Consider the following 23546-nt stretch of genomic DNA (forward strand, 5'->3'; position numbering starts at 1 on the left):
AGCCCAAAAATTTGTTGATGAATGCTATGGTTTGAATGTGTCTCTCAGAGTTCTTGCATTGAAAATTTGATCTCAAATGTGAAGATGTTAATAAACGGGGCCCAGTAGGATGTGTGTGGGTCATGAGGTCATCACCCTCTTGAAAGAATTAATGCTGTTGTTTCCGGAGTGGTTTCCTTATAAAAGAATGAGTTTGGTCTCCTTTTGTCTCTCTCTCCCTCTGTTTCCCCATCTACTATGTGATGATACAAAACAAACAAACAAAAAAGGTCCTTAAAAAATGCCAGCCCCTAAATCTTGGAAGTCACAGCTTCCAGAACTGTGAGCCAATAAAGGTCTGCTTATTATAATTACCTAGTCTCTGGTATTCTGTTAGAGCAGCACAAAATTGGGCTGAGACAATAGATTAGATATGAGTAAATCAATTCATATGAATTAATATGTCTCTATTCAGTATCCCAAGCTATGAGGGTAGACAATATTCTCTGAAAAAAAGATAGAATGCTAACATCACAGTTAATGGTTAAAAGCTGAAAGCTTTCCTTCGAAGATAACAGACAAGATAAGTATGCCCATTCTCACCAGTTCTGTTCAATGTAGTACTGGAAATCCTAACCAGAGCAATTAGACAAGAAAAATAGATAAAAGGCATCCAAACTGGGCAAAAGGAAGTAACATTGTCTCTGTTTACAGATGGTGTTTTATACAGAAAACCCTAAACATTCCACTAAAATAAGTGTTAGAATTAATAAACAAATTCAATAAAGTTGCAGGATACAAAATCAACACACAAAAATTAGTAGCACTTCTATACACTAAAAATGAATGATCCAAAAAAAAGGTATCAAGAAAACAATACCATCTATAATAGCTTCAAAAATACTTAGCAATTGACTGGGAAAGGTGGCTCATGCCTATAATCCCAGCACTTTGGGAGGCCAAGGCTGGCAGATCACGAGGTCAGGAGATCAAGACCATCCTGGCCAAAATGGTGAAACCCCATCTCTACTAAAAATCCAAAAATTTAGCTGGGCATGGTGGTGCACATCTGTAGTCCCAGCTACTTGGGAGGCTGAGGCAGGAGAATCACTTGAACCCAGGAGACAGTTTTCAGTGAACCAAGATTGCGCCATGGCACTCCACCCTGGCAATAGGGCAAGACTCCATCTCAAACAAAACAAAACAAACAAACAAAAAACAAACAAACAAACAAACAAACTTAGCAATTAATTTAACCAAAGAAGAGAAAGGTCTGTACATTGAAAACTGTAAAACATTAGTGAAACAAAATTAAGACACAAATATATTAACAGATATCCTGCATTCATAGTGAAAAAAATTAATGTTGTTACAATGTCTGTACCACCTATTTTAGTCTTGTTTTGTGCTGCTATAACAAAATACTTGAAACTGTATAATTATAAAAATTTATATATATTTATGTATTTTATATATTTATAAATTTTATTTGTAATAAATTATTTATTGCCACAAATGAATAAATTTATAAAAATGTAATTATAAATTAAAATAAGTATGTCAATTTTATTTCTTACAGTCCTGAAGACTGGAAAGTTTAAAGTCAAGGAGCTCACATCTATTGAGGGCCTTCTTGCTGTGTTATCTCATGTTGGAAGGGCGGGAGAACACATGCACACGTGCAAGATAAGCCAAATTCACCTTTATAACAAAACTATTTCTTCCAATAATGGCATTAATTCATTAATTTGGGCCGAGCCCTCATGACCGAATCACCTGTTATTAGGTCCCATCTCCCAACATTATTGGATTGAGGGTTAAGTTTTCAACATATGAAATTTGGGGGATGCACTTAAACCATAGTACTACCCAAAAACAATACAACACAATCCATATGAAAATTACAATAACATTTTTTACAGAAATAGAAAATAATTTCTAAAATTTGCATAGAACTAATCAAGATCCCAAATAGTCAAAGCAATATCGAGCAAAAAGTTAGAGGTCTCACACTATTTGACTTCAAAACTACAGTAACCAAAAGAAAGTGGTACTGGCGTAAAAATATACACATAGGGCAAGAAAGCTGAATAGAGAGCCCCAAAGTAAATCCATGATTTTATGGTCAATTAATTTTCAACAAAGTTGCCATGAACACACAATGGGGAAAGAAGACTCTTCTCAACAAATAGTGTTGAGGAAACTGGATATTCACATATAGAAGAACGAGATTAGATCCTTAGTTCATACCGTATACAAAAATCAACTCAGAAGTGGATTGAAGATTTAAACATAAAACCTGAAATTATAAATCTACTAGAAGCACACACAGGAGAAAAATTCCTTGACATTGGTCTTCGCGAATATTTTTTGGATATGAACTTAAAAGCACTGGCAATAAAAGCAAAAACAGGCAATAGACATTACATCAAATTAAAAACTTTCAGCCCAACAAAGGAAACAATCAACAGTGTGAAGAGACAACTTATGAAATGGGAGAAAATATGTCCAAACCATACATCTTAAAAGGACTTATCCAAAATATAATGTATAATACAATAGCAAGGAAACACATAACCCAATTAAAAAATGGGCAACGAGTCTGAACAGACATTTCTGAAACAAAGACATACAAATGACCAGCAGATGTATTAAAAAATGCTTAATATCACTAATTATCAGAGGATTGCAAAGTAAAACTACAATGAGATATTGCCTCGTGCCTGTTACAATGGCTATTATCGAAAAGTTGAAAGATAAGTGTTTGCAAAGATGTGGAGAAAGGGGAACTCTTATACACTGTTGGTGAGAATGTAAGCTACCACAGTCATGACAGAAAACAGTAAGAGGCTCCCAAAAAATTAAAAGTAGAGCTACCATATGATCTAGCAATACCACTTCTGGGTATATACCAAAGGAATTGAAATTAGTATGTCACAGAGTTATCTGCACTCCCCTGTTCACTGCAGCATCATTCAAAATAGCCAAGATATGGAATCAATGTAAGTGTTCATTCATGTATAAATGGATACAAAATGTGGTATATATACAGATGGTCCTCAACTTAGAATAGTTCAGTTTATGATTTTTTGAGTTTATGATGGTGCAAAAGTGATGTACATTCAGTAGAAACTATATTTTGAGTTTACGTTCAACCACTCAATTTTTAACTTTCAGTACAGTATTCAATAAATTACATGAGATATTCAATACTTTATTATAAAATAGGCTTTGTGTTAGATGATTTTGTCTATCTGTAGCTAATGTGAGTGCTCTGAGCATATTTAAGATAAGTTGTGCTAGATACGATGTTCCATAGGTTAGGTGTATTCAATGCATTTTTGACATATGACATTTTCAACTCACGACAAGTTAACTGGGACGTAACACCATCATACATCAGGGAACATCTGCATATACACAATGGAGAATACAGTAGAACACTATTCAACCATAAAAAGAAAGAGGTTCTATTTTGGGAATAACAGATGAAACTGGAGAACATTCTGTTAAGTGAAATAAACCAAGCACAAAAAGAAATATACTGCATGATGTCACTTATATGTGGAATCTAAAACAAGTTAAACTCATAGAAGCAGAAAGAGTAGAATGGTGGTTGCTAGGGGCTGAGGGTGAGGGCTTGGTAATTGGGAAAATGTTGGTTAAAGGGTACAATGTTTCAATTAGGCAGGATAAATAAGCATGGGAGATCTATAGTATATGGCAACTACAATTAATAATAGTGTATTGTATACTTGAATGTTGCTAATAAAAGCAGATCTTAAATGTCCTCACAATAGAAAATTATAGGAATGAGGGGTAATGTGCTTGTTAATTAGCTTTATTTAACCATTTCACAATGGATACACATATCAAAGCATCATGTTGTCTACTGTAAATATATACAATTTTTTTTGTCAAGTGCTCTTTAATGAAAAAATACATTTAATAGATAGATGTTGGGAGATAATCCCATGAATTAAAGTAAATTGCAATATTTTGTGTGATGTTAAAGGGAGTAAAGCAGAAGCAATTGTACTGGAGCTCACCAAGAGAGACCCGCCTCAAGACTGACCTTTGTAACTTGTTCCTTCCGACCACAGCTTCATTCCATTAATGCTACTCAGCAACCATGTCTGGAAAACTTACTGCTAGTCCCTGAGTTTTGTCAGGGCTAAGATGAGGAAATTTACAAACACACATGTAAACACATCTAAGCCCTGCTTAATGCCATGGCGCTTACTGAGTTATACACTCTTGAGAACAGAGATCTGGTCTCAAATGAGAGTTACAACACTTCAATTCATGTCTGATCCTACATCCCGGTTTTTCTCCCTGTCTTAGTAGGAATGTACCTTATACCTATTATTTGAGCTAAAATAATACATAAAGAACATTCCTTGAATAATCTAATGTATCATAACATTTACATTAATGTCCAAATATATATTATAATTACAATTAGGTCTGCTTCCCCAGAATTTTTCCTTATCACCCAAAAAAATTACCACTCCCTCCATTTCTTCATAGTCTTTCAGGTCATTTATTTCTTCATAGCACTTATTGCTACTGTTGCCATTTCAGAGACTGTGTGTTTATCTGCTGATTGAATCCCCTATAAATGTCAACTTTCTTAGGATAAGGATTTGTCGATCTTGTTCACTACTGTGTCTCCAGCACCTAAGCCATTTCTGGAGTATAGTAGAAGCTTGATTTTTAAAAAAGTTGAATGAATTAATGGAAAAGGTACAGATGGATGCACAATGAATGAAGGGAGTTGTTAAAAAACACACACACACTTTGATAAATGATTTTTATTTTTTAGTAGATGTTCTTTTTATAATACAGGATATTAATTCTATATGAGAAAGTTCAGAGGAGATATTCTGCTGAAGGGTTAGAGTAGCTTAAGGCGAGTCTAAAGAGATGTTTATGTGTTTCCAAGTGAAAGGGGCATGAGGGGATTCCAGGAAGAAAGGCGTTTTCGTAGACACCAGAGCAAATGCAGCTGCAAATCAGTAAGTATGGTTGAAACAATTCAAGCAATTTAATGTAGTGCATGATGAGGTCTGACAAAACCTGGTAACAGATGAGTCTAGAGAAGTAACTAAATACCAAATTGCAAAGGACCCTTGGTGTCCTGGAATGCCTTTTGTGCTGCTCTGAGGAGCCTGGATCACATCCTGAAAGCAATGGTGCATCACTGAACAGTTTTAAACAGAGAAATAATATGGGACCAGGTATATATGTCAGAAAATTTTCTATAATAATACACTTTATTATTAAGTTAGGCAAAACATGAGAATTTTCAGAAATCTAAGTGAAAATTCAGGAAGTCTTGAGATAAAGACTTGACAGTGAGGCTAGAGAGGGGCTTATTTGAAATGCAATCCGTAGGGTAAGGTTACTACTAAGGCTCTTGAATATTTTTAGAACATACTTTTTAAAAGATAGAACATCAGGTGCATTGTAATGGGACAAGACACAAATATAGATGATTCTCTTTGGGCCAATCAAAATTTTAAAGCTACTAGTAGAAGTGACATTTTAGAGCTCTCAAAGTGAGATTAGGATGAATGCATAAGACCTCACTTATTTATGTTGCTTACATTTCTATTTTTTTTCATGTGTTGTAGTGCAATTTTTTATATCTTATCTGGAAACAAAATCTATTGAATATATGAGTAAAAACTAAATATAATTTTCTAGATATTGTTAATGCATTTCGATTCATTTCATGTATTTACAAGTCTGTTTTATAACATTGTCATATATATGTGTGTGTGTATATATATGTGTGTATATATATATGTATACTTCTGGTAGTAAAATTACTTTGCAGTTCCCTTTAAATGAAATGAGAACTTCCTTTTACTTGTGAGTAAATGTTAAGTATGTATGATGGTTGCAAAATCCAACCAAAGAAAAGTCTAAGGCTATCATTATGATAAAATTACAACTATAGAAAAACCGGAATCCAAACTTAAAAGATCACAAGGAAAAAAAAACTCATAGTCTTTTTGAAAACCAACCTTTTAAACTCTTCAGGATTTCAAAAAACATAGCTATTACGAGTTGGAGAACTTTTAACTGAGAAATCAACATTCCTCTTGCTCATTTAGTGGTCTATTACTCATCTGTATTTTTTGTACTTATTAGGGCATGATAATTCCTCACAAACCTCAAAGCCTGAGTACATTATAGCTCTCCTTCCCCATAAAGGCACCAGTTAGCCCTAATTTTTAAGTGGAGGTCTTGAGAACAAAAAGGAACTTTCCTTATTTTTCCATTTTTTTTTTTTTCCCCACGATAAGGGATTATAGTTAAGGTTCTAATGCATCAGTCTTGGGAAAGAAAGAATTGATATGCATTATTTCTTTAATCCACTCATGGAGGACTTTATCCAAAAAGAGATAAAATCAGGATCCCTGTTGTTAGTGAGACAGTTGAGAGAATTCCTGTTTTAAATTCAACCTGCTGTTGACATTCCCCATGGGTACCTTCTTAAAAATTTCATTGAAGTGAACCCTTAGCCATTTCTCTTGATAGAATACCAGTTGGACAACTCTGAAGGGAAAAGAAACTTAGGCGGGTAAGAAGTGTTATAAAGCCAACTCTCAAGCAAGTTTCATGGAAGAAGTGTCTCATGCTATCTTAATGAAAGCAGCATCTGCATTCCTTGCTTACGGATGAAGAAATAGAGGGCTGGAGAGCTTAAATTAGTTAGAATATGGAAAACATAATATTCATTATCATATATAGATAGATAGATATGCTGTGAAAAGCAGACTACTTTCTATTCTGCCTCCCTAGAAAAGAGTACTTTTCTGCTTTTCAATTATTTGTGATTTCAGTAACTTAATCAGAGTATCACACTAAGTCGGTGTTTTTAAAAATATGCAACACTGGGCACTGGTATAAGAATCACCCGTGGATGCACTTTAAAAATGCAAAATCCTGTGTTGCCCAATTCATTAGGTCTGTATATCTGGGGCATGTCTGGTAACCTGGTTGTAGAAATACACCCTAACATGCTGGTTTTATATTTACAATTTTGAAAAACACTACCCTAAATAGGGTGGGGATGGAGAGAGGAGGAGAAAGCTGATAAAAGTTTTGCCAGATTTTCTTGCCTCGACACCTCACTAGGACTGCCTAGTGAGTGAAGGAGCAGGTGGGAATCTTCTGTTCTCCAGCTTTGCCCTGAAAAGATGAAGTCTTTTCTCTGAAAAGAGGGGTTTGTCCCTAAACAGGATATATTCCTTTCCCAGATGCTTCCACAACAAAGTGTCACTATGTGCTTAACTTGGTCTTTGACACCCAACATTAACTACAAAGGGAACTGCTGTTTTAAAAATCATAGTTTTGCTTTTTAGGCATGAGAATAACATAGGACTTGGATAGAGAGAAATCAAAGGCTTTTAAAGATGCAGACAGACTGTCAGCTGAGATCTTTTCTCTAAGTAGTATAGAGACAAAGCTCATTTAATTCCATCACATTCTTTCAAAAAGAGAATTTATGGCACATTATCTACCCTCTACTTGAGAATAGGTTTCCAAGGCTTGATAGTGACTTTTGTAAACAGGGAAGAGAAAATTCATTTTCAATTCATCTACATTATAGTTTTATCGAGAAAAAAGTAGATTTTAAGTTTATACCAACAAATAAACTGAGGCTGCTATCGCACTCTAAGGAATTTACCTTAATGTAGAAAACTCATGAAAATCAAAAATACACATTGTACCTAATGTAATATCCATCACACACATCTGCCAGTCAACTCAGTCTCAATGATGATCCTTTGATGAAAGGCCACTGTACCATAAGATAGAGTTCACTAAAAGTGGTGTGTTAAAACAATTCATGCTAAGTTTAGAGATACAATTCCTTTATATTAGACACATATTTGACTACATATGCACTGGTATGGGATGAATAGACCTTTGTCTGCATAACATTTGGCTCCAAACATAGGCTTTATTGTTAGCTAGGTAAAACAGAAGTTATTTTTGTAAATTATATGCGTAGTATTTATCATTGCATAGAATTGTATATACTCATAGAAAACTGAAAGCTGTTATTACTGGATTATAAACTCAAAACCTATGATCCAGGATCCAGACATACTGGCTTCAAGCCAAAATGATTTTTTAAATATCATTTTCAGAAAATTTTATGTTCATTCAACATCTTTAATCCTGTGAGTTATCCACCATTTCTCGACAACCAAGGAGTGAATGCTGAGATCACATAGCAGCTTCTTATCTAATAGAATACCATTGTATATGAATCAGTAAAAACACCAGGAATGGGAATAATGACAAATATCTAAGTAAGTTGTGAAATCTCACTACCTATTATAGGTATTTTTAAGAACTCTTTGTAAACGGATGCTAGAAGTAGACAAATTATTTAGTGGAAAATCCTATGTTCACATCAGTAAAATATTGCAGGCTACAGATATCTTTTGATTTCTAATCTACTGTTTTATGTATTTTATATACAAAATATATAAATTCCACAATAAATCAAACACAGTGATGCCATTTGCTATGTTTTATTTTGCTAGTAGCTTATTAAACATAACATGCAAATAACCAAAGAGAAACATACATGACTTAGAGTGAAAAATAATTCTAGAAAAGTTTCACTAGGTAAGTATGCAAATTCTTAATACTAAAAATACTTCTTTAAGTGCATGAGGCTCCATGTATTTAGCAACATTCTTAGCCTCAAAATCTGCCACCTATTTTTTAACCAGACAAATTTGAATGTATCAAGATAATTTGGTTCAAGACAGTAAACATCCAGATGTATTTAATCCAGGCTTTGGGGCACATTAAGATTTAAGGATTATAAAACTTGGCTGATTTCCATGCCACCAGTAAAAGGCTTTGCACATCATTTGACAGTAGAAATAAAAAAAAACACTGAATTTACAAATAAAGCATTGAGTTTTATGTCTATTCGTGTATATGTGTGTGTTCTTGTGATGAAATAGGCCTGCATTTCATCTTTTCTTTAAAAAAAAATAAATGTTTACAAAACATTTCTATCAGATTTTAAAATTCATGGAAGTAATAAACAGTAATAAAATATGGATACTATGAAAACTGACACACAGGAAAACATAACCATAAAATATTGTTCCAGGATACAGATATTAATTAAGAGTGATTTCATTTGCAACACGTAGACATTCATACATATCCGGTGGAAGGCTAGTTTCTGAGATGCGATTACCATCCAAACGCAAATGCTTGATCTTGGAGTAGGATAATGGCCCCAGGATCTTGCAGAAGCTCTTTACGTCAAACTCTAAAATTTAGAGAATAGAAAACATTAATCACTTTTCGGTACACTGGCTCAAAACAATAAAAAATTTATGTTTAAAATAGTATAAAATAGGACCTCTTCCCTTTTAGAAAAGTCATAATATAGTATATATTTGAATTTGAAACAATTAAAAGCATATTTCAGGCTACCAAAACGGCACAGTAACATTTAGTAAAGAGTAATCATGGTAGATCAAGATATTCAGTGTAATATTTTAAAGAACAGAACTTATTTATTATTAGAAGTTGTTTTTAAAACGGCATTCAGTAAGCGTGTCATATTATCTAACAACTTTTTAAAAATAGTCTAACTCGAAGAAATATAAATGGATCCTGTTGCTGTATGAATAATCTCAATATAAGTACTCTTTGGTTTTGCATCTAAAAATAAGAGGGGTTAACTAGATGATCTATAAAGAATTTTCTAGCAACCACACACCATGACCATGATAAACTTCCAAGGCAAAAACCAAATCATTCCAGCAATCACACACCATAACAATGATCAAAATTCTAAGGCAAAAACCTAATCATGGCATGTCCACCATCTGAACTCATGTTTTTTGTTTGTTTGTTTGTTTGTTTTTGTCCATGGTCAAAAAGCTGCCACAAGTGAAACACTGATTTACTTTGTAATAGAAACCAAGAGTGTTACTGAATTGGCTGACCTGTGTATACACAGAAACTATGTTTGCCTATGTCTGTTTTAGATTAACATTTTCAAGTCCTTTATCTTGTTTTCGTTTTCAAACTCTAGTTAACAAAGACTTCAGCGGAACCCCAAACACACATGCTTTTTAAAATAACTCATCAGTCAATTCCAGGGATTTTTCTATGGTACCAACATGTGAGAAAGTGAGGAAAAATGGAAAGAAGATGCGAATAATCCCATCTTGGAATTCTACCTCTGCCACTTACCCACGTGGGCAACACTGGAACACTTACCTGATCTTCTTGTTAGAAATACATCTATCTTACCATGTTGCGTGAAGATTAGATTAAGGTGTGTAGAGCACTTCACACAATACTAGTACATAGTATGTCCTAAATAATGACTAATATCCTTTTAATTTTGCTGTCTTTCCAAATTACTCTACATTAGGAAGATCTCTGATTAGGCTAATGCTTAGAGTTGCAAATTTGAAATAGAAAACAGTTTATTTTCGCTATCTAGTCCCTAATATTAGAAAAAAATTAAGGGGAACTTTCTGTATTAAGTAAATGTGAAATGTTGATATAGATGATTATTATCTGGCAAAATAACCTAAACTGAGGTGATGAATGAAACTGAGGTGATGCAATGAGAATACCAAACCAAATGTAGAAAGATAAGGAAGAAAGAAAGGAAACTATTATGTTACCTTTTCAAATGACCACCATGTACTGGGCACTGTGGTTTCTATCTCAGCTTGGCACTGACAGGCTATTGACCTTTCTCCCATAGATCTCTCTTCCCATCTTCCACACCAGCTCTTCCATCCTTTACTAATACAATGTATACCTTCAAATGTGCCTGTATCTGTATCCTTCTTTGTTTCAGAGAAAGAAGTAGCCCTGCTCTTGCGAATAATTTCTACCCACCAAATCTAATGTATTCCATCATCCCTCAAACATCATAAATTCCTTTAGCATTTTGGTCTGTCAGAGAGTATCCTTCCTCCTGACCGCACATGTTTAAAATGAGGAATCATATATTGCCACATAGTGAATTTTCCACTGGAAACAACAAGAGTGGTTTAGCTGTGTTAGCCTGACCGTGTATTGTGTGACGGTCAAACAGCACCAACCCTTACCTTGGCTGCTTTTCAGAAAAAACAAAGAGCATGTGGAGCTTCAGGGTTGGCAAGCATGGTCTTCTTTATGAGAACGTTTAACCCTACTAGGGGTTATATGAAACTGGCAGAATTAACAAATGTCATATGTATAAAGTATATTGTAATATTTTCTGACAGCAATACCTTTATTCAGTATGGCCAGAAAACCAATTTTCATCATGTAGAGATGTTCAAATTCAATAGGCTCGTTTGCAGACATTATTACTTTATATGTGAATCAGTGTTTCCTGCTTGATTTTTCATTTAGAGAGTCTTATCTGTGAATCATGGTCTTTCTCTTCTGCCAAGCTCTGCCAAAGATTAATAGCAGAGTTATCCTGGTGGGAAATGGTGGATTTCAATTTCCCATTGGAATCTATACTTTTTAAGTTGAGGAATGTCCCTGAAGACCAGATAAATGCATAAACAATCCAAACGCATCAGATCAAACTTCATCCAGAAGATAAATGAAAAATAAAGAGAGGGGAAAGAGAAAGTTTGGAAATATCAAATGAGTTGCAGGATTGTACCTAAGAAAATAAAAGCTCTGTAATACAATTTTTTTTTCCTAAGGGGGGGGGGAAAAAAAAAAGATGTTAGACTCTCCCATCATATTTCTTTTTCTCTTTTTCTCTTTAATCTTCTTCACAGTCTCCCAGAGCACTGTGATGGCCACACACCACAACAGAGATAACAGGGGCAGATGATGATCATGACAGCAGAGTAACATGTTGAGTCTCAACTAGTTGATGTCAGGGAAGACCATGAGACAATATGGGACCAGGCACAATGGCTCACACCTGTAATCCCAGTACTTAGGGAGGCCAAGGCGGATGGATCAATTAAAGTCGGGAGGTCGAGAAAGCCTGGTTAACATGATGAAACCGCCATCTCTACTAAAAACACAAAAATTAGTCTGGTGGTGGTGGTGGCCTGAGGCGGGAGAATCGTCTGAGCCTGGGAGGTGGAGGTTGCCATGAGCCGAGATTGCACCACCGCATTCCAGTCTGGGCGACAGAGTAAGACCCTGTCACAAAAAGAAGGAAGGAAACAAGAAAGGAAGGAAGGAAGAAAGGAAGGAAGGAAGGAAGGAAGAAAGGAAGGATGGAAGGGAGGAAGGAAGGAAGGAAGGAAGGGAGGGAGGGAGGGAAGGAAGGAGGGAGGGAGGGAAGAGGAAGGAAGGGAGGGAGGGAGGAAGGAAGGAAGGAAGGAAGGAGGAAAGGGAAGGAGGGAGAGAGGGAGGGAGGGAGGGAGGAAGGAAGGAAGGAAGGAAGGAAGGAAGAAAGGGACTATATGGGCTTCTTTTTTTTTTTTTTTGAGATGGAGTCTCGCTCTGTCTATATGGGCTTCTTTGTGGCTATGGAGTTTACCAACTGTGCCACTTTTGAACTCATTTCTTCCTCCTTCATTTAGATCTTGTCAAAAAATAACTGTAGGACACAAATCTAAGCCATAAAGGAGAAAAATAATAAGAGATAGATATGAGGAGGTAACACAGTAGGATAAATTGGTCTGGAATTTTTAATTTGAAGACTTATATATTGAATTCTGTGACCTCAATTGTTCCTTATCTGGATACACCAAAGAAAGGCTGGATATTGGATATATGATTGAGCTAGAATGATTCTTTGTTTGAAGTAGAGGGACATTTTGTTGCCTTTTTTTTTTTTTTTCTTTCCCCAAGACAGCCTTGCTCTGTCGTCCAGGCTGGAGTGCAGTAGCACGATCTCTGCTCACTGCAACCTCCATCTCCCGGGTTCAAGCAATTCTCCTGGCTCAGCCTCCCGAGTAGCTGGGATTACAGGAGTGCGCCACCAGACCTGGCTAATTTTTGTATTTTTAGTAGAGATGGGGTTTCATCATGTTGGCCTGGCTGGTCTCAACTCCTGACCTGGTGATCGGCCCACTTCGGCCTCCCAAAATTCTGGGATTACAGGCGAGACCCCCCGCACCCAGCCGACATTTTATTTTTTTAATGGAGCCAGATGCAATATTTGTGTTGTGCAGCTCAGGTATTTAAACACTTGAGGAAACATCAAACACAGGAACAGCTTTTTACTTACTCTCAAGTTGATTGACCTCCAGGTAATAGTTTTCAAGGTTTTCATTGACGGTTGGTATGTTTTTGAGCTTGTTATAGGACAGATCCAGCTCAACCAGGGATGACACATTGAAAGAATTTCCAGGTATTCCACTATCAGCCAGTTCATTGTGGGACAAACGCAGATACTGCAATGCATTAAAACGCTTGAAATACTCATCAGGGATGTTGCTGATCTTATTGTTGTCTAAGTAGAGAGTTAGAAGAGAGACAGGGAGACCAGAAGGCAGTTTGGCTATCTGATTGAAGCTCAAGTCAAGGTATTCGAGTGATTTAAGACCTCTTAAAGCAGCTGAAACAGCATCCTCTTTCAGCCGATTGTGTTGGAGATGGATGAAGGTCAGGTTTACCAGTCCTTCAAAAGAGCCCAGCTTTGTGATCTTGTTATGAGTAAGCTGCAGATCCTCCAGAGATTTGGGAAGTGGGCCCACAGACTCTGTCAGGTTGTTGTAGTTTATATGCAGCTTCTTCAGTTGTTTCAATTTAGAGAAAACTCTCCCTTTTATCTTGGAGTTTTCTAGAAGGTTGTGATCTAGAATGAGCCACTGCAGATCAGTTACATTCTCAAAGGCCTTTTCATCAATATGGTCAATCTGGTTATTCCTAAGGTAAAGATACTTGATTCCAGGAGGCACCATTGGTACACTTTTCAATTTCAGCTCATCACAGTACATGGCACTTGGGTAGCTTTCAGGGCAGTTACATTCTGGTGCACAGTTTGGTGATGATTGCCCATAAATTGATAGGGGAAAATCATAATCATAGTACTGGCCACCGGTACCACCAATCAATGCCAGGAAGAGAGTAAATGCACTTAGACTCATTTTTGGCAAATGGTTTGAATCCTAAATAAAGTTGAAACATTTATTAATAAAAAATATATACTTTCAACAAAAGGATATTCAACTTACAACATTAAATGCATTATAAAATGTGCATTTTGTTATTCTTATAGCTATTTTTAGTGCATCTAACGGCGTCTCTTCCATTTTTATTTAGGTATGAGGACAAAGGTGTATGTTTACAACTGTGTGGTGAGCAGGTTTCAGGTTAGATTGCGTACACGTGCGCCCCCTTCTGGGAAAGCCAGGCCTAATTGTTCCAGTCAATCTCTTTAGGCTCTTCCTTAATGAAATGCCTGCCTGTAAGAGGTTTCTGGGTGGTGTTCATTGACCACCGAATTAAACTACTGCTTCAGATCATCTCTCAGAAAACGAGAATGAGAAGACAGTTGTTAACTGTATACTCTACTCTACCATTCGACATCATTAAAATGACTCATGAAGAAGATCCTTACGGGAATATGGGCAACCTGAGGTTTTGCTTGTATGTGGGAGGGAAATGGAAGGCACATTCCTTTAAAAGTATCCGGTTATTGTTGGTTCTGAGGAAGGAGAACAGAATTCTTGATGCTGGTGTGCGTGCACACTAGTGCACGTTGTGCTTGACATTCCACACTTTTTAAAGCACACTGCAAAACTGTGTTCTGAAACTAATATTTCATAAATTAGCTATTTACTAAATTAAATATTAGTAATATTTAAGAATTACTAATGTTTATCAGGAAAATGTCACACATTCTAAGGGTTTCTCTATCTGGAAAGAGATTCAACAGGTAGAGAAAGATAGTATTTTCCGAGTTTTCAATTAGAGTTATAGTCTGTCTCAATTACTCACAAGTTCTCTACTTTCTTCATGCCAAAATCAAAGATGCCATGGTTTGCTTATATGGCTTTTAATGACCTCACAGAATGGAGGTGGGAGAGAGGTGGGACATTTTTAAAGTTTGGTTTTAATACTGGTATTAGAACTATCTAGTAAATTATTCAATTGAGAATATGAATTTAAAATAATGTGTAACAGTTATCTTCTCATAGGAACATGTTTCTAAGGTGAGGTTCAAAAAAGTCCATTTCAGTGTCTTAAGGAGGTGCAGCAATTTAGGTATGGGAAAATTAGAATATAAGAGTTAGACTTTTATAGAGTGAAGAGTTGTGGCTGAGGCAAAGTTGGTAGCCCTGGGAGATAAATCATTAATGTGAAGAAAGATCTACATTCTAATAGATAACTGAGAATATTGTATCTTCCTATGAAAGTATGATTACAAGCTTTTGGATCAAGGTAGTTTGGGATAAGCAGGATCTCTGGGGTAAGAAACTGAAAACGTCTTTTATTTGTTTTAATTTGAAATTATAAGGCACTTTGTTTCAGATCAGATGGAACGTTATAAAACAGTGGTCAGAAATACTTTGATTGCTGACATAATGTAACATGTAGCCAGATTCTCAGTAAATTACTCTCTAAGATTGTAATGGGGGGCATTTAATATTGTTGACAGAACTTGCCATAATAATAATTGCATAGCACTAAAAAGAACATGATGACATATTCGCAGAGTTATTTATAAGTTACAGAATGCAAATACTGTAAAGATTTGTCTTGCTTTATTAATAAGCTATTTTAAATTTAGTATATACCAAAATATTTATGGTAACTATAAGGTGAGTATTAAATAGTAATGAAAAATGCTTCCACATTTTTTGGCAAAGTAAAAACAAGGATGCTGAGCTGAAAGAGAGTTTGTGACCATATAATGACTCCACTATGAGACAAAATCACACTGTACCTCCCTCAGTTTTCTCAAATACCTGTGGCTATAGAGAAAATGCTGTTTCCAAAAACTAAATCATTTCCCAGAATTTCTTTAAAAACTCATTCCTTAAGGCGTATATCCAAGAAACAATTTTTTAAATTAACAAAACAGAAATAAATAATCCATAAGAGTCTCTAAATCTTTTAGCTCATGTTTTATAACATAGAATGTTTATCGTAAATTATAACAAATTGCCACAATATACTTATTAAAAGATATTTTGAATGCTGATTAAAATGACTTTTCCTTGCTCCAGTATTAGAGTCCAATACTAACATATATAACTAATTAGCATATATAACAAACATTTTAATTTCTATATTTTTTCACTGTGTCTACTTTAACTATTTTCTCATTCTAACCTTGAAACTTTTTATAACTTCCCTTGCCAAGCAATACAGCATATACTGTATAAAATCTCAAATCTATAAATCATGGAAAACATATTAAACAAAATGTGAAACGAACTGCTCAAAACTGTGGATTTGCTGTTGAATAGCAATTGGCAAAATTGCTCTGGAATTTTTCCTGTTCCTGTTACAAAAAACACTGTCCCAAACAGTTACCATCCCCAGTGCGATAGTTAAAACAGCACTTACCTTACTGTCTTGACACTGCTTTCGTTAATTCTTAAAGCAGATGCACTATGGACAAGAATCCACCAATATATGCTGTAAACTCTGTCAGGACGGAACTGGCTGCCAGATTCTGAGTGATACAAGAGCTGAAGGGGGGTGGGGAGACCCAGCCCAGTCACGCCAGTCTCTGAATGGAGTTATGTCATTGTGGGGATCTTGTGGTGTGGCATGTGAACACTGCTCTCTAACGAAGTGCAGGTGAATGTGGGGAGGAAGGACAGCCCAGCTCATTCCCTATGGAATGGGAGAGAGATACGTGTTTAACTAGCTCAAATACCATAGCTTTTAACCAAGGATTGAGTCCTGCTTCAAATAAGGAAGCTCACTGTGAGAACATTTTTCTTACAAACCTCTTTACATCTGTGGCTGTGGCAACAATTAAGTGCAATGCACTCAGCCAACTATCATGTTTATCTAAAGATCTCATAAATCATAAGCAGGGCAAATAATTTCAGGAAAACACAAATGAACAGACTCAGAGGAATTGAATCCCTTTGTCTATCACTTTTGAAATCAATATAGATTTACTTGGACTAACTTAATTTTTTGGTCATGAGGGTAACTTACATTAGTTTTGAAAATGTGAAATATGCTTCATATACTCTTGGATACACATGATAAATATTAGCATTTCGAGTTTACTTCTAATGCTAAGGAGACTCATTTTATGTTACTCAGGTCTGGAACCAATCAGCAAAGTCTTGTCTGTTTCTTATTTTGTGGATTTTGTTTAGGAATTCACCCAAAACCTTACTTGGGGATAGCATTCTATAGCTTAATGCCAAAAAACATAAAAGAACAGAGAAAAAAATAAATTTATACTAAAAGTATCACAAGGCAATAATCTTTCATTCTCTCATTGCATGCTATAATTTTTTTTCAAAGTTAAAAGTTATTCAAAGTTATAATCTCCCAAAGACCTGGCTGGATACATCTTTCATTATCAGCTCCTGATGCATGGTTTCAGCAAATGAGAGATGTACTTAAATCCTTGTCTATTTCATTTTGTGATTTTATCAGTTATATTTATGTGATTTTTTTCTAAAATGTTTCATTTCCTCATATTTATAAGAACTTTTACAACAAGATATTTTAGTATAAATTGTCACATTGTATTTTTGTCTTTAAAAATAACTATATTACATTTTAGCAGTGAGACTTGTGGAAGATTAACTCCATGACTAATACTGCATTTGCCCGACAAAAGACTATTAGAATAAATGCCTTATTTTTGTAATAGAACTGTTCAAAAACAAAAAGTAATCTTCTTGAAAGTAACTAATGGAATTGTAAGATGATTCATAAGCATACAATTTTTACTAATATTATTTTAAGAAAATTATTGATAGGCATCAGCTTCAACAAAGTAACTGAACAAATTTATAAGGAATTAAGAAAAAAAGACCACTCAAATATAATTAAGTGATCTTGTTATAAGAGTATTCTTAAAACAATGCTAAGTATTAATTTTGAGTGTATCAAATTCTATAATCTGAGCTCTTGTTACAACAATTCCACCTATCCATTCCTTAAGTTTTTTCTGTATAAAGCGATACATGTGTTATGGTATTTGTAACAGACCTCAAATGCATTACATTGGATTTAGCTCATTGTAAAGTCTTGTCAACATATACTTTTTAATAAAATCAGTTCTGTGAAACCAGTAATTGAATAATTTTGTGCATTTCAGAGCATATTTTCAGGGTCCATTAGAAAGAAATGAAATGAACATTTATAGTGGATCTAGTATATTCCATGATTTATACTCAGAGTTTTCACATTTCTTACTTTAAATTTCATACATTAAAATTCCTATGGTATGATTTACTACTCTATTTTCAGGAGTATAAATGGAGAGTCAGAAAGTCGAATTCATTTGCTAAAAGTCACCTAACATGTAAATCTAAGAATAAAACCATGAACTTCATTCATTGGGAAGAGGGTGAACAGGAGGGAACTGAGACAATGTAGTTCACTAAATCAACTTAAAACACTTTATAGACAATGTTATTATCAGTTGGGAAAAAGCAGAAATATTAAATGGGCAATAGTTGTTTAAAAAGCCAAATGTTAATTAGGCAATAATTTCTTTCCTTTTACCTTACACACTAACACACACATGCCTAGTCACATCCAAACCTCAGAACTTTTGGGTAAGGTATAAACATTCCATCCTGACAAATGGTGATTCACATCATTGGTGGTAACGTGCATTGAAGGCTGAATGTGTTTCATCATAATACAGGTTAAAATGATGGGAGTTCTCATTGTTCACCTTCCACTTATGAGTGAGAACGTGGGGAAGAGTACACACTGGGGCCTGTCGGGGGTTGGTGGGCAAGGGGAGGGAGAGCATTAGGAAAGATATTTAATGCATGCAGGGCTTGAAACCCAGATTGATGGGTCAATAGGGGCAGCAAACCACGATGGCAAATGTATAACTGTGCAACAAACCTGCACATTCTGCACATATATCCTGGAACCTAAAGTAAAATTAAAAAGAAAAAAATGATGGAGTTGCCCTCTTCAGCCCAGGGACTGGATTTCCTGTTACCTGAGACTAGCAAGGATGATAAAGTATGTTATGACTATTTCACCCACCGTGTTCTGAACCCAGCCCTGGACTTACAGGGGAAAAGAATAAATTAAGTATTTCCTCCCAGAGATAACTATCTTTTGGTATATCTTCTTAATGTGTGTGTATAAACACAAACACACAGGCAATTTGGTTTTCACATATATCATAACATTATGCTTGTAGTGCCAGACCCATTTTAATATAACAGTAAATCACTGATGTTTTTCTATATCATTAAATGTCATTCTCTACTGTCATTTTTATTTGCTACATGAAATTCTGTTATATGGATATACCATAATGTAGTTGTTAGTTTTTAATATTTAACAGTTGATTTCTCTTAAAATTTGCAAAGCACTATCACATAAAATGGAATTTTAATCTTTAAATTGGTTGTACCTGCTTTGTCTACTCTGCTTATCTCAAAAGATACATTTTAAATGACAACATATTTTGAGTAAATGGTTTATGCTTTCAAATCATACAATAGAGTGCTTTTGAATGTTTTATCTTCTCATAACAATCTAATTCCCATTCTTAATTTTAGCACCCTACAAGTCATGAAACTATCTTTTATTTACATAGTCATTATACTCATAGCTGTATGTATTTTTAAACTTACTCTACAGTTGCTTTTATTTTTCTTAGTATCTTACATGACAAGTACATTTTTGGAATTATCAATGATATAATTTATTATGTTTTCATTAATAAGTGTGTGTTATAAGAGTAATATGTATACCTTGGAACACTATACCAAAACATTAACCAGCATAGCAGTATATAAGGTTAAATGTGAAATAACCCCTGGCTTAACTAACTCTCCAATTTCACTTTCTGTAAGTAATTGTTGTTTAGACTTTATTAATTCAGATGTTTCAGACATATCTTATATACACAATAGAATTGTATTTCTTTTTCCTCTTTTGTGGCAGCATATGAGATAACTCAGACAGTTCAGAACTCAGATAACTTCTTCACTTAGGTAAGTGCACAATCATAAATTTGCTTTTGGGAGAAATTACTCTTTTCTCATGATAAGCAATGCTGTATTGAGCTAGTTTTGTGCAAGATAGCTTAAGGAAAATCTCAAAAGTAACTGGGCTTTCTGGAGAACACAAATTTGTACACATATTTTAAAATTTTGTAATTATTACCTAATTACCTCCAAAATGTTGTTCTGCTTATCACTTCCATAAATGGTAGATGAGAATACAGTTTCGCCAGTCATTCATGAAATTTGAATATGATCAAGCTAAAATATCTATGATCCAGTTGTTAAAGTTTTATTTCCTAAATAATATCTGGTAGTGCCAGTCTCCCTTCTTTATTCCTTAAATGTAGGCTTATCAAACCTTAAAGCACCTGACCATGGCTAAACTCCCTGATGCCATTTTCTTTCCTTCTTCTGTGTTACATTCTTGCCATTTTGACCTTCACTCAGGACCTGATATAGGAGAAGTCTGTTCCTACTCCAGGTCCTTTACCAGCTGTTCTCTTTGACTGAAATGCTCTTCCCCCAGACTAGCGGTTGTCAAACATTTTGCTGACAGGACTCTATATACTTAAAGTTGGTTGATGTTTTGAGGGCCCCAAAGATGTATGTGGAGTCCATCTACCAGTATATGTCACATTCAAAATTAAAACTGAGAAATATTTTAAAGTGAGTAATTTATTACGATAAAAAATAACAAGTCCATGCCATTTTAATGTAAATAACATTTTAATGAAAATACTAACATGGTCCAGAAACAAAAAATGAGAAAAATTGTATTGCCTTATATATTTGCACACCTATTTCAGGTATGTCTGCGTGGAAGTTAGCTGGATTTTCATATCTGCTCCGTTGTTCAATCTGTTGAGATATGTTGCTTTGATTGATGTATATAATGAAAAACTCACCCTACATAAATATTTAATTGAGAAAACAAGCATTATTAGTAGCCTTTTTAGGTAACTTCAAATCAATTTAATTCCATTTAAACTTCAACTCAATTTAATTATCTCAGAAGTAAGCATTGAATTTTACCAAAAGCCATGGGACATGTGACCATGACATTGTTCTGATGGCTAGTAGAATATCTGCTTGTGTGTTCTGATTTTTTCTAGAATTTTCTATAGTCATGATTTTAGAATATAAATGTGTTTTCAATGACTCAGTTTGTTCTTAGTAACACTACTGTATTCCTATTTATCTTTGTCTATGTCTGCTATTATTTCGGCAACCTAGTTATTGTCCTATAAATCACTATTTTGTAAACTTTATAACCTTGTTTTGGAATACTATTTTTATTTTCTTTCAACTACTCTTCTTTTTGAAGAACAATCAGAACTCAACAAATGGTAGCTTCTCAAAGGTTAGTTGCAATGTGGTATTTAAAACTACATCAAGGAAGGTTTTCTACTATTTCCAAATTCTAATTTTTGCTCAAAAGTTTAAATTTTGCCAACTACTGTCAGCTGCTTTCCTTGAAACGAAAAATGCACTTTATTTTTTGAGAGTATATTTACCAAATACTCTAATCTGACAAACCACACTTCTAATTAAAAATGGGTTCCAGAAAAAAAGTGGCTAGTTCAACCGAGTCAGCTGTAGATTTGTGCGTTTGTAAGGCAAAAGTACAATCCACAGATATGGTATTAATTCAGTCTTCATGTCTTGAGTAAATCTTTATTTTGATTAATTACCGTATCATTGGAAAGTAGCTTGCTGTGATTTATTTTGCTCACTTTTTGTTCAGCAGACATTCAGCAATGATTTTGTAGTCTTCAGCATTTGTGCGTACTTCTCAGACCATGCAGTTTGCTTTATCTAGTAAAATGGTCCATGGTTTTGCAATTTCCAGTTTGAAAGCTGTAACAAATACTTTTTGGCTTTTAGAGTCCATTACATCTACAGTTAACTAGTTAGCTCATTTTTCTTTAAAATCTGAACGACTGGTCTCAAAATGTTGCTACAATTCAGTTGCTACCTTAAAAATATTTAAAATGCTTTGTTATATAAGATACAATAAATCAAATTATTAATATATACAATTTAAAGGTAAATATTATTTTATTATTTATTACTAATATTTATTAATATTATTTATTGGTTTTCATTATATTTCTGTTGCTTATTTAAATTTTCACTTACTTTCTTTGCAGAAGGGTGCTCTTTTCCCATAATTCAGATAACTCCTTCATATATGAATTTTGTGAAGTGTAGCTATGGGTTAAGAAAAAAGTCTTCTATCTCCCTTTTGGAAGACAATGAATTTTCTTTTTTTTTTTTTTTTTTTTTTTTGAGACGGAGTCTCGCTGTGTCATCCAGGCTGGAGTGCAGTGACGCAATCTCTGCTCACTGCAGCCTCAGCCTCCTGGGTTCAAGCAATTTTCCTGCCTCAGCCTGCTGAGTAGCTGGGACTACAGGTGCCTACTACCACACCTAACTAATTTTTATATTTTTAGTAGAAACAGATTTCGCCATGTTGGACAGGCTGTTCTTGAACTCCTGACCTCAGGTGATCTGCCTGCCTCAGCCTCCCAAATTGCTGGGATTACAGGCATGAGTCACTGTGCCTGGCCTCATTTTTTAAATATAAGAAGAATTTATTATAATTTTTATATTATCATTGAATATAACGTTAAATTCAAAATAAAAATTTTAAATAAACTTTGAACAAATAAAAATATTATAAAACAAGCCTGCAAAGATTACAACAGAATGATTTACTGGATAATAACTAGAGTGCATAAATAATAGTAGAGATAAACAAAGATAAATAGGAATATATAGTGTTACGGACAACAAACTGAGTTAACCACTGAAAGCACATTTATATTCCAAAATCAGGACTACAGAAAATTCTAGAAAAAATAAGAATACATAAGCAGATATTCTACCAGCCATCAGAACAATAACATCGTTACATGTCACGTGGCTTCTGGAGAACGCTATTGTTCACTTCTGAGATAATTAAAGTGAAAAATACAAATAACATCTTAATATTATCAGAAAAATAATTTTTTCATTGTGGACTTCCTGAAAGAGTCCCAAGGTTCATGATACACACTTAGCGAATGGTTGCCCTAGACTGTGTTATCATTGGCTGCTTCTCCCTTAGGTCTCTGTGTCCTCGGAAAGGCTTTTGAACCACAAAATCTGAAGTAGTCTTAGAGCCTGCTTCAGTTATTCTCTACCATTTTAATATATTATAATTTCTTATCATTTACCACTCTTGGAAATTATATTAATATTTAGTATATTTATGAGTCATTTATTTTTTAACTTTGGTCCTCATAGTATGTCACTTCCAGGAAGATAAGGACTTGATCTGTCCCTTAGACTTGACACAAGGTAGGCTCTCCATACATATTTGTTGAAGGAAAATAGTCTGGAATATTTTTCCAGAATATTGCTTGTGATTCTTCATTTGTCTATTTTTTCGGATGAATTTTCATATAA

The 23546-nt window shown here is 34.6% G+C and overlaps 1 protein-coding gene across 3 annotated transcripts; it reads right to left on the minus strand.

Moving 5' to 3' along the window:
• Window positions 1-8521: 8521 nt before the first annotated feature.
• On the minus strand, window positions 8522-16916 carry LUM (lumican). 3 transcript variants are annotated; one of them, XM_025403639.1, is made up of 3 exons: window positions 16483-16916; window positions 13193-14075; window positions 8522-9298 (listed from the first exon to the last, which is right to left on the minus strand). In XM_025403639.1, the coding sequence occupies exons 2-3, from the start codon at window positions 14052-14054 to the stop codon at window positions 9144-9146; spliced, it is 1017 nt and encodes a 338-aa protein (XP_025259424.1). In that variant the 5' UTR covers window positions 14055-14075; window positions 16483-16916; the 3' UTR covers window positions 8522-9143. The 3 variants fall into 3 exon arrangements, with proteins under 3 accessions (XP_025259424.1, XP_025259425.1, XP_025259426.1); XM_025403640.1 differs by having other exon boundaries at window positions 13189-14075; XM_025403641.1 differs by having other exon boundaries at window positions 9255-9296; window positions 13179-14075.
• Window positions 16917-23546: the final 6630 nt, after the last annotated feature.

The sequence above is a fragment of the Theropithecus gelada genome, chromosome 11 (assembly GCF_003255815.1).
Source record: "Theropithecus gelada isolate Dixy chromosome 11, Tgel_1.0, whole genome shotgun sequence".
NCBI lineage: Eukaryota > Metazoa > Chordata > Mammalia > Primates > Cercopithecidae > Theropithecus > Theropithecus gelada.

Excerpts from the sequence above, each read along its gene's own strand:
- LUM (XM_025403639.1), bottom strand. The coding sequence starts at position 14,054 with ATGAGTCTAAGTGCATTTACTCTCTTCCTGGCATTGATTGGTGGTACC. Across the intron at positions 9,299-13,192 it reads GGAGGTCAATCAACTTGAGA|AGTTTGACGTAAAGAGCTTC; the intron begins GTAAGTAAAAAG and ends TCTAAATTTTAG.